This window comes from Chinchilla lanigera, unplaced genomic scaffold, assembly GCF_000276665.1.
Source record: "Chinchilla lanigera isolate Chin_1 unplaced genomic scaffold, ChiLan1.0 scaffold00031, whole genome shotgun sequence".
Classification (NCBI taxonomy): domain Eukaryota; kingdom Metazoa; phylum Chordata; class Mammalia; order Rodentia; family Chinchillidae; genus Chinchilla; species Chinchilla lanigera.
In genome coordinates, this window is record NW_004955432.1 from 1,524,746 (window position 1) to 1,537,609 (window position 12,864).

At 37.3% G+C, this 12,864-nt stretch overlaps 1 protein-coding gene across 5 annotated transcripts in view; it reads right to left on the reverse strand.

The window, feature by feature from the left end:
• Naa35 (N(alpha)-acetyltransferase 35, NatC auxiliary subunit) overlaps positions 1 to 12,864 on the reverse strand; it is a 69,563-nt gene that overhangs the window by 21,653 nt on the left and 35,046 nt on the right. For all 5 annotated transcript variants that reach the window (XM_005387923.2, XM_013515950.1, XM_013515951.1 and 2 more), the window contains exon 12: positions 6,847 to 7,025. In XM_005387923.2, the coding sequence (XP_005387980.1) occupies positions 6,847 to 7,025 (179 nt within the window). The remainder of the gene's footprint in view (positions 1 to 6,846; positions 7,026 to 12,864) is intronic.

Below are 12,864 nucleotides of genomic sequence, written 5' to 3' on the forward strand. Positions count from 1 at the left end.
GCAGTCATGGGGCACTGGGCTTTTTGGGAAGCAGGTGAATTTAGAGTTTGTGATTGGTTCATTGTCTAGTGCTGGTATTGGTGGTATGAATGCTACACATTCCCTAGGGCAGGTAGCCTGCACACAAGATAAGGGAGGGAACAGGCTTGTTTCTCTCTTTGCTTTTGTTGCTTTTGCTGCCTTCCATAGCCATGAATTGTTGTCCCTCTGCCACATGCCACCCTGCCTTGGAGTCAGATTATGGACTGAAACTCCTGCATCTATGAGCCAAACAAACCTTTCCTCCTTTAACTTTGGGTGTTGGGTATTTTTGCTCAATAATGAGTGAAAAGTAACTAAGACACCCTCTGACTCAGATTCCCATACAGGGATTAAAGTGTGCACCACCCCCTCTGGCTTACACTCATTATCTTTAAAAGAGCACACATTCTAGCTCCTTTACTTCTCTTCTCTGTCTTTAAATTTTACACTCCTCAAAACGAATGTTCTCTCCCAGAAATACTACCTTTCTTTCTATACCACAAAGGAAACAAAAGGAAGAGCAAACTGTCAGCCTCAGCCTCAAACCACCAACTGTACGCATATTATCCCTTCCCTGTCTCAACAATAAATTGTACTAAAGACACCAGCTTTTTCAGGAATATTAATGCAGTGTCAACGATACATCCTCCAAGCCCCCAGAGAGCAAATTCTCCTCTCTACTGGACCATTATCATTTACATTATGGCCCAGTGTCTCCCATCTTTCACATGTTTATCTCCCTCTCAACGGCCTTTGGCCCAAACCTCCCAAGGGAGACGCTGCATCCAATGTCTTTACTCTCCACCATCAACATGCTAATGTGTCTCTTAGTGGTTGCCACCACTGTCTCCCTCACTAATTCCAGTGGACATTCGTTTAGGAACTGAGTGACCTCTCAGTAGAATTTGAAACTTTTTTCTTAAAAAACCATTCAAGCAACTTCCAAAATTTCTTTCTCTTTAGCCACTTGTTAGTCTGACCTGTAGGCTTAAAATTTAGTCCTAGACCTTCTTTTTCTTAATCTATACTCTATTTGACAATTTTAATACTGCTCATGTTTCACTTACCACCTATACTGTAAAAGGTCAAACTTGTATCTCTTAGCAAAGAACTTTAACACATTCCTGCTGGCTAGAGCCTGCATGACTGTACCACCAGTGTTTCAAAACCGCCAGGCAGTGAATTATATAGCCCCATCACAAATGTGTTAATTTCTATCTGTTACCGTTTGTGTCTGGATGTCCCCTCAAAGCCTCATGTGGCCATGGGGGATGGGCTTTTTGGAGGCTGTTGAATCTAGAGTTTGTGATTGATTCATGGTCCAATCCTGGGATCAAGGGTGTGAGTGCTATACCCTAGGGCAAGTAGCCTACATACAATATAAGGGAGGGAAAGAGGCTTGTCTAACTCTCTCCCGCTTGTTGCTTTTCCTGTCTTCTGCCACCATGAACAGTTGCCCCTCTGCCACGCTACCCTGCCTTGGAGCCAGCTGACTATGGACTGAAAGAAACCTCTACAAACTGTGAACTAAATAAACCTTTTCTCCCTTAATTTTAAGCATCAGGTATTTAGTCTCAGCAAGGAGAAAAGTAACTAAGACACTATCCATATGGCCAATACCAACATCTATGCTTAAATATTTTCAAAAGCTTAAAGATATTTTCAAAAGCTTAAATCCAACTTCAATAAAACCTCTGTGAGTTCCACTGTTTCGATGACTAGTACCAGCATGTATCCAGACTTGAGGTCAGAAACTTGGAAGTATTAGTAAAGGCTTTACTCGTGCTCCACGTGCTCATCACCAATGTTCTGTCAACTTGGCTGACACATAGCTCCAGCATTAACAAGCTCACATCATCTTCCTGTCAACCTTTTAGTTCAAATTACCACCATCTCTTCTCTGGACTACAGTAAGGGTTTTTTAATTTGATTTCCTGTGTTTACTCTGGTCCCCTGCCAATCTTTTCCACAGTGCACCCACTATATCTTTGCAAATTCTTAATGCAATACTACTATCCATTAAGTACTGACCCTACATAAATCTCTTCCTGGCTTTCCTTTGCCCTCTGATAAAGACCAAAATCCTGAATGTCACCTAAATGGCTTGCCTGGTCTGTGTAATTCTCCAGCTTCACCAAACCCAACTCCCCCACTCCATATTCCATGTTCCCAGCTTTCTCATATTGTAGTTCCTAAATTATCTTGTGTTCTTTCTCTTCACAAGGCAGTACGTTCAGCTTCCTTCACCTGGAACTGTCAACCCCAATCATCCTAACTAATGTCTACTCAACTGTGAGATTTTACTTTGCCTTCCCTGATCACCTTGGTCATTCCTTCACTGTGTTCCTTTCCCTCACATCACTATTCTGCTGAGTAGTTGTATAACGATTTTTATAACTGTATGAGCAATTTCTCTCTCACACTAAACTGTGATGATATGCTTTTGCTCATCAATGCACAAAGAAAATGCCCAAAGATAAGTTGCTGAGTTGATGAATGCATGTTTACTTTCATAGTTTCACCTGTACTCTATTTCTGCCTTTCTTTGCTTCCTTTTTTTTTGATGCTGGGGATTGAACCCAGGGCCTCATATGTTCTAGTCACTCAGCTACATCTTTAGCCTTCATTTCTGCATTTCTTACTCCTGGTACATATCCACAAGACAGCATAATCCACAGTTTATTATGCAATGCATTTAAACTGAATGGTCTTCCTAATAATTCCACAGTTGTCATTCTGGACTGTTAATCTGAGTTTCTCTTTACTAATTTCCTTATCCTCCTCTTTGCCATTATGTTTCCCCCATATGTAAAGCATCAAAAAGCTAGAAATGGCAGAAAAATACAAAACACAAACTACTGTTCAGTATCCCACCACTCCAGAAATATAATATTCTAGATTTAAACCTTTTTTTTAACTCCATCTCTAGCAATGTTTTCTTTTGTGTGTAAGAGAATGTGTAAGTCGGTATATGTAGTCTTCTTAAACAAAACAACATTCATAACATCTCATGTCAATATTTCTCTAAAATATGCTTTTTAATGGCTATATGGTATGTATCCTACACATACCATAAAAATGGATAGACTCTTTAATATATCTTTGTATCCACTTCAATTATTCTACACCATATCTCTAGAATTGTAGAGTCAGAAAATACACAGCTTTAGACTTCTGAGATATAACCACGGGAGTGTGGGAGAATGACTATTTCTCTTTATCAACATTAAACAGTACTGTACTTTCCAATCTAATTTATCTCACCCAGATGTATGTATTTTTATTAGTAATTTGGCACTTTATCCTAATAGTTAATAGCAACAGATTTCTTATGCACACCCAGACTATCTAGTTCCCTCCCTCCCTTCTCCTGGCCTCTGTCACACATCCCCACCACTATCAGTTCCTGTGGCACGTCCTTCAAGCAGTCACAGTCCTTCCTTACTATGCCCTCTTCATATCTAGCACCCACAGCCCAAGCATAGCTCCTCTAGCACCCTTCCATCATGGCATGCCATTACACAGTCATCTCCCTGAACAGCAATCCATAATTTTCAGTTAGAAAACCAAGGACCAGTGAAGCCCTGTCTGGGTTGAGGAATACTGAGTTTCTCTGCTGCTCTAGAATATCTCTGGTGATAATAATCAGACTAGGTAGGGAAGGTACAAGATAGATGGAAACTGAATCCATAATCACAAGGTTCTAGTATGTACACGTAATGATAAGAACTCATTATTGTATTGAGAAAATCACTAATCCTACAGCTGATTATGGATATTCAAGAACTAAACGTAAATAAAACAAAATTTTATTTATCTATATGATAGTATACATTATAATAATTTATATCAATTATTTCCTATGTATGCTAATTCTCATGTACTGAAATGATAAATATAAATATGTAAAATTAATTTTTCAATGTTTTATGTGATGATTCTATCCCTACCAGCCAAATTCTGGGCTTAGGGTTCTCATTACCTTTCACCTGCATTACTAAGCTACAAGAATAACTTTCACTTGTATCATTTCACTTCTCACTCAATAACATACAATGGAACCACAATCGAAAATCAAAACATTAGGTTTTGCCTAATACTGGTTTACTTTCATTAACCATAATTAACCACTGAACTTCTGAATTCTTAACAAAACACTTAGAATATCCTTCTTACTGACCACACTGCTCACATTCCCAGAAAGATCCTTTTTCTTACTTTTCATTAGCAATGTGTTACTCATTTCTCAGGACTGAAGTCAAATTCCAGCCATGTTCACATGTGTTTCCCTATTCTAAAACTCTACTGCATATGCAGGACACTGAAGTGTGTATTAGATCATCTAAGTAGAAGGGAAAGGTAGAAATACAAACCCTGTCATATATTATCTAAACCCAACTACATTTTTATGTGTTACTTTATAAGTCTTAAGAGATTGCGAATCTTAAAGAATTATCAGTCATTATATATTCTTACATATGGACCAAGATATAAATTATCAGCATGATCTACTTATTGAAAACAAAATTCCAAAATTTGGGCATTTTGATACCTACAAAACTTATTACGCTGTACTTCCTCTAATCAGGCGTATACTAAAATAGCAATAACTGAACATAGAGTGTTTCTGTAGACTGAGCTAGGACAGGAGTATACACACTCTTTGCTTTGTCCTATAATACTTGATAATGAATAAAACAAACAAAAAACCCCTTCATTTAACATCCTCAAAACTCTGATGAGTACATATTAAAAACAATGCCATCCAGGCATGGTGGCGCATGCCTGTAACTCCAGCACTTGGGAGGCTGAGGCAGGAGGATCACTGCGAGTTCAAGATCAGTCTGGGCTACAAAGTAAGCTCAAGGCCAGACCGAACTGCACAGCAAGACCCTGTCTCAAAAAGACAAAAAAACAAACAAAAAAAAAACAATGCCAAAACAACAGTGTGAGAGTAAAAAAGCCTCCCTCACCTTCAGCTTAGCCTCCATAGTCACAAGCAAAGTACCTACAGATGTGGGTGAGAGGCAGAAGTATGTCAGAAGTACATGCAAAGGTTGCCATGACCCTCCCCATTTCTCAATCCTACACCAGCTCAAAACCGGAACTATGTATGCAATCATTCTTTAATACAGCTTGCAGAAAAATGTCCAAAAGATCACTGACAACAGCTCAGCAACCTATCCTGATAGAAACTACTACGAATTCCCTGAAATGCCTGGAAGGCACCACAGTCTTCTCAGAGGGCTTCATGACTATGATTGGTGTGTTATCATGAAGTAACAGAAGGCTGTCAGTCCCATGGCTTGTTTCATTTCAGAAAAAAAATGCCATTTGTCAACTAAGAATAAAACAGAACTGACAAAACAATATACACGTGAAGAGTATTACAGGATATAAAACAATAAAATGGGTTGCTTGTACGTCAACATCTTATAATTAATCTGATGAACATGAATATACACCCAGGTAACAATTAGGATTAGGAAAGTAGACACAGCAGAAAGAATAAGAAAATCTATTCTAATTTCTTCTATGGAATTAGAGTCATCTATTTCAACTCTAATTTGACTCTGAACCTCAACTTGTTTATCTGTGAAATAGCCTGCAAAATGAACTGCGTTTATGACTATGGTCTATTTCCTACTTTACATTTCTACAATTGGACAGAATCAGGGCAATCTACTAAAAAGAAAGCAAGTACAACAGAAGGTAAAGGCACTTTTACGGAGCATCACTAAGGAATGAGGATTTAAATTGGGCTTTAATGACAAGGAATTAATGGAAGAAAAGATAAAGGTATTATAATGAAGAGCACAAATAATAGCACAAATCTTTAGTGACCATCAACTATTTCCCAGAAACTACTACCTAATGTAGAAATATAAACTAGATACTTGTGATCTCAAGGGAGGAACATAGAGTGAAAACCTTCAACCAAGAAGGGAGGCTCCACCAAAGGCAGGCTGTGAGCTAGGGACACAAGTATGCAACGTCACAAGGCAAATGCAGTTATGCAACACATATTGGTATACTTAAGTCCTAAGAAAACAGTATTATCTTACAAATTTTCTACTTTATTAACCTTACATATGCCACTATACCTTTACAATTGAAAAGCACCATTCCTCAATTTTTTAATATTCTCCAAATAAACCTTGTTTTTCTGTATTTTAACACATAAAATTGATAAACTGCAAAATATGGGAGCTTAAAAATGTGTGTGCTCTTTCACTCTTACAACCTCATGCTTTAGGAATTTATCTTTAAGGGGGAAGGAAGTATATGATACAGATTTACATACAAAGGTATTCATCTTTATATTGTTCATAACAATGCAACACTGAAAATGACCTAATGATCTAAATGTAACTTAATATGAAGGAACTCAAAAAACCTGTACTATAAGCTCACAATGGAATACCTTATAGTCATTAAAATAACAAATAAATACATATTTGTGACATAAAGATGTCTATGTATTGAGATTTACAATTTAAAAAAAGGTTATCAAACATCAGCCCATTTTTATATCTAAAATTAGTTACACAGAAACACATATTTATGCGTACATATACACTCTTATAAGGGTTTAAAAGAATCCAGGATCGAAATTCCATTCCTATAACTTGGGTGAATGAGTTAACCTCTAACTTTACTTCTTAATGTCTAAAATAGGTAGTATAAACTCCTTATAAAGATTAAATGGAATGTATATACGCATGTACATCTATGTAACACATATGGTCATACACACATATATAAGTATAAACTATTCTGTTATTAAACCAAAGTTACATTAGAGAAATACAGACTTGTACTTACCAGGATACAATGTAAATTTGTTAAGTTCACAACCTCACACACAGTTTTTATTCTATCTATTAATCTTGCAAAATAGTTAACCATTTCTTCCCTTTTAATTATTTTTGCATATCGAGGGAAGGTGGGTGGAAGTAGCCTCTGGTTAACAAGGGGCTCAAAACCCATCATAATTGGATGATCTAAAAAAGAGAGAGAAGAAAAGATTTTCAATGTCCTTCTGAATTTTAAACTGAAAATGCTACTAAATGTAAAATTAAATGCCAATTTCAAAGGCATCTTAAAACAAATTCTAATTACAAAATCCCATGGACACTACAGTTTGTAATTACATACACTTTTCAAAAACTAGGATAAGCAGATTTAACAATTTGAAAACTGTATTCCTTATCTACATGGTGGTAGCTCTAGTGACAGGGATCTCTAATTCAAAATGAACTTTAAATCAAGAATAGGGTAACAGGGCAAAGTAATCTCTCCAGCAAGAGGAAATGCTGCACTAGGCCATGAGACCACGAAGAAAAGTAAAATGCAAACATGCAAGCTTCTCTTTCCCTCAATTTGCTGAACAAAGCAACACTTCAAATTTAGCTTCCTAACAATCCAGAATAGCAGAACAAACCAGCCCCCAATGAGTCCTGAATGAATCTGAGATATAATTATAGAAAGCTAACACATTTTAAGAAGAACATTCTGAGAAACCTGAGGGTGAGTTGTTGTTTTTTTTTCCATTCTCTGCCTGGTGAGCTCACATTTCACACCAGTATAAAGCTTCAAACCAAGTCTTTCCCAACCTGCTACAATGAGGGATCCACAGCCCAGAACTAAGAAGCAATTATAAATTTTGGATTCTAAGTTCTCCTGCTGGTCTACAAACAAACTACTACCTATAAACGAAAGATTAAAAACTGGGTATGCTTGTCATCCCACCATTTTTGGAGGCTCAAGCAAGAGGATTCGAAGTTTAAGCCCTGCCTGGGGAGGTAAGCAAGATCCTATTTCCAAACTTAAAAAACAATCAAACAATAATGATGGAGGGCTGCAGCGGAGATGGGAAGGGGATGAAAGAAAAAAGAATTTAGATGTGTTATGCACATATAACAACTCCCCCACAAGGAATGTAGTTATTATGTACTACAAATGTATACTAAATAAATTAATTAAATTAAATTTTAAAATTATAAAATTAAAGCAGAGCAAGTATATCATTAAGAATTAAAAACAAGACTGACAATCAAATTATAACAATACTCCAACCATACCTACACAGCTCTTGTGTGTTTTTTGTTGTCTGAAATGCTGGTGATTGACACCAGGAATTCATGCATGCTAGGCATATGCTCTTACCACTGAGCTACATCTTCAGTCCTATTCTTTAAGATCATGCCAACAAAGATGTGCCACAGGTGCGTAGTGTTCTCATTCTTCTATCAAATTCTCCCTGCCTAAAGTTACTTATTATCACAGGAAAGTGCTCTACAATATCCTGCTATTCCTATAAAATTTTTTTTCTATTCCAGTGGAAGATTATTGTTAGACTGACTATGGGACTATTTTACAAATTTATCATTTATAGGTAGCTAACAGATATGTAAATTTCATCCTGACAGATTCACCGATTTGTATCCCATTCTACAGGAAAAGTCTTGCTATATATATGTAATTCAGTTCAACATTCCATTACTTCAGATAAATTTGTGCTATTTAAAATTTTTCACTTGAACTGGTTACAAGGTCTCATTTAACAAATCTAATTAAATCCATGACACATACTCATTTTTATATTTGTATGAGAACCTGGTTTTACCTTCTTCTAAAAATAGTCCTTGAACATTCTCTATTCCTTAAGCACTGTACACTCTACACAGTGATTCACAAATATGTTCTACTAGGCTTCTTTCCTTTTCTGCAACTGTTTCCTCCAACTACAGTAGAAACCCTATCTGTATTCATTCCTACCTAGTAGACCTGATACAGGTTGAATGCTTTCTCCTGGGTTCTCTAGTAGCACTGTGTATGCACACTACTATGCTGTTTGTGTGGGCTTATGTAATTTTCCACCCCAACTCCCAGGTCTTTGGAAGCAGCAACTGCCCTATGTCCCAAACAACTAAACACCTGGCTCATAACAGGCACTAGAAATATATCTGCTGAATGATAAGACACACATACAGCATGCTGAAGATAGAAGAGTTATTACCATTCCAATGAAACAAGTTTGAACATCTGATTTGTAACACTTGCAATTCCACTGATCTCTTAGAACTACCTACTATTCCAAGTTCCTCTCAGGTATAAGTGATTACATATATAGGTATGTAAATATATATATGTATTTTTTAAAAACTATTTAGGTATGACTGAGATACAATGCAATGCAAACATTAAATGTACAGCTCAGTATCTTTTTTTTTTTGGTACCAAGAGTCAAACTCATGACCTCGCACTTGCCAGTCAGGCACTGTGTCGCTGAGATATATTCCCAGCCCCACAGTTCAACATCTTAAAAAATATGTACAGTCATGCAACTGCCACAGTCAATATAAACCCTAAGGAATGAGGGTTTATAAATCCTGAAAGGTTTCCTGTGTCTTATCAATCACTCCCATGTCCCAAATCATGGAATCTGTCTCTACAGATTAATTTACCATTTTCAAAAACAAAAGAAATTGTGTATTTATATTCTTTTACACCTGACTTCTTTTACTGAGCATGCTTCCAAGATTTAACCATTGTGTTCCATTTATCTGTTTCATTCCTTTTGATTACTGCAAACTATATTTCATTTTATGGACAGACCACAATTTGTCCGTTCATATATATCCCTCTCTTTAAAAGATGAATATATTACTAATCTGCTTAAGGTGAACTTTCTTCTTTTGAAATAATCTCAAAAGCTCATAGTAAAGTTATAAATATAGTCAGTATCAAATCATCCTCAAAAAATGTGTTACTCCTACAAAGACATACTCTTACATGACTAAAATATAACCATCAGAATTAAGAATCTAACACTACTACTTTAGGCCTCATTCACGTTTTGTACCCTGTTCCAACAACAGTCTGCATACCCATGTAAGTATCACAGCTGCATTTGATTTCACTGTCTTTTATTCTCCCCCAATCTGAACAGTTCAGTCTTTGCTTGACATCCATGATTCTGAAATCACTGAACACTAATAGATTAGTAATTCTGTACACTGCCTTTCCAGGTAGGTTTGTTTTAAATCTTCATGATTAGATTCACGTCACAAATCTCTGGAATGTCTCATAAATTATGATACTCTTGTCAAATGTTGTGGTACACGCCTATAATTCTAGCATTCAGGAGGCTGAGGGAGGAGGAATGTCAAAAATTTAAGGCCACCCTGGGGTTACATAGTGAGTTCAAGGATAGCCTACATAGTGAGATGCTGTCCTAAAAACCAAACCAAAACAAAACAAAAACTATGTCAGCAAAGTGATTATTTGACTCACTACTGGTGGTATTAACTTTGGTCACTCGATTGAGGCAGTGTCCAATATGCTTTCTCTTTATAGTTACTCCTTTTCCTTTTGTAGTTAATAAATATCTGGGGCATATCTACATAAATAGGCTCATCATCATTAAACAGCCCATTCATTCATTTATCTTATATTAGTATGGAACAACGGCTTCCTCTTTTATTCAACAGGTCATAATCTATCACAATTACTTACTTTGATACTCACATTTTCCCTAATTTGTCCTGGATGAGTATCCCTTCAAGATGTTTTCTGTGTGCAGTTAGAATGTTCTATCTTTTTTTTAGTGTTACTCACTTCTGACATAAGATGTTCTAGCTTGATCTAGTTTTGTTCCTGTCCTACCAATGAAATCAGCCAGTTCTCCCAGATGCCCGTGTTTCTTTTAGTGGATGAAGGTCTTTAACAAGCAAGATCTCAAAGCTATTATGCTTACTTCTACTGAGGTTAGTTCTGCTCCTAGACTCTCTAGAGGATACGTATTTACTTCTCTACCAATCTATAGCTACTGGAAAGTATGAGACTACACTTATACCTTTACCTTCAACCCAAGTTCAGTCTTGTTTTCTCCCTTTCCAGGAATCAGCGTAACTCAATCCCCCAAATTAGCACCTTATATATATTTTAATATTATTAAATTAATATTGTAGTATCCATGTAAAATAAATCTTCCCTTGCATTACTTTCTAGGGTTGCTACAACAAGACCCTACAAGTTGAGTAGCTTAAAGCCACATTCATTCTGTCACACAAGTTCAACATCAGCTTCTAGGGGCTGAAATCAATGAGTCAGCAGGGCAGTACCCTGTCCAGAGGTTCTGGGGGTGAACTGTTCGTTGCCTCTTCCAGTTTCTCATGCCTGTTGGCACTGTCTGCATTATAATACCATGCCAATCTCTCTCCTTACCTTCACATGACCGCCTCTTCTCTGTGTGCCTCACCTTTGTCTGCCTCTCTTTTCGAAGAACACTTCATTTAGGGTCTACCCAGATAATACAAGATTATCTCAACGAAGATCTTTAATCACATCTGTAAAGACCCTTTATCCAAAAGTAACATTTATAGGTTTCAAGAATTAGGACTCCCACAAGGAATGTAAACGTTATGTACTATAACCATTTAAAAAAAAAAAAACCAAAAAACATTACGGGTTGTAACCAGAAAAAGAGAACAAGAGAAAAAGAAGACCTTAATATCTTTGGAGGCTTCATTTTACCCACTATAATCTATCACAGACAGAGCAGGCAACCATGACCTCCACTTTATGGGGAGAGTCATCCTGTTACCCTGTCTAAGCCCCCAAACCCCATGGTAGGCCACCTTTCTGCAGAGATTCTCTTCCTCAAGCTGCTAAGAGTGCAACTCTGCATGCCCACAAGGCCACCTTTTCACTTGAGACACCCTTTTCACCCAACTTGTGATCTGATGCCCCACTCTTGGGCACCTTCTTGCCTGCAGGACTGGCCCCTCCTGTAGGGAGGCCTTTGCCAGCATGCTCAAACTGTAAGTCCAGTTTGTGACCACATCTGACAGCTTTGTCTCCAACACAATTGCCTTGCCAATCTTCCTCGGGTCCGAGCACTCGAAAATACACCATATGATGTGAATATGAGTGTGTCCTCTTCACTCGACTGGGCTCCACACCCATGTCTCCTTCCCTCCCTGCCTTTAGGTCCCAATTCTACACTATGCTGCCTTCTCACACACATGCTCTCCTCACAGTACAAGGCACATTGCACCCAGTACAAGGCTGCTTTCAGACGGTCCTTCCAGTTCTGCTTAGGCTCAGGTCTTCTGCACTGACCTATCTCTATCTGTCTATCTAGAACTACACTACCTTGGACTGTTAGGCTTGTGTAAGCTTTTAATTAGCAAGTGTGACTCTGCCAACTTTGTTTGTTTCAATAATTTCTGCTACTGAGGATATGATAGCACTATCTCAAACCTAGTAACTAAATTTGTTTTCCAAATCTCTTCACATCTTCTATTTATTATCACTATTTAAAACTTCCATGATGAAATGCTTTTCTGAAAGGTCAGTTTTCAGGGCTGGGGATGTAGCTCGGTGGCACTGTATTTGCCTTGGCTATTGAGTAAGGCCCAACGTTCAATGCCCCACATCACAAAAACTAAAAATGAAAAATATATAAATAAACTTCAAAGCTCTAATTTTCTTCCTTGTATTGGGGGACTCTTCATTGGTCTTTTTTTTTCCCCTTTCTATAAAAGACCCTTTACCAACATTTATTTAGCCATTCTGGGGCTGAACTCAGGGCCTTATACATACTTAGAAAAGCGCTCTAACATTGAGTGCTATACCCTCAGGCTGAATGCCCTTTTACTTTGAGTATTTGTATTGATTTGAGTCCAAGAAGTTTTCTGACCTTTTTCTGATTTCTATTTCTGCAAGAACTTATCTTAGTTTATCTTTTCTCTTACAAATGTATCTTTATTAGGCAGCAAACCTGGGTGAAATGTATATTATTTTTCTCCTTATTTCTCATCTTTAGCTCTACTT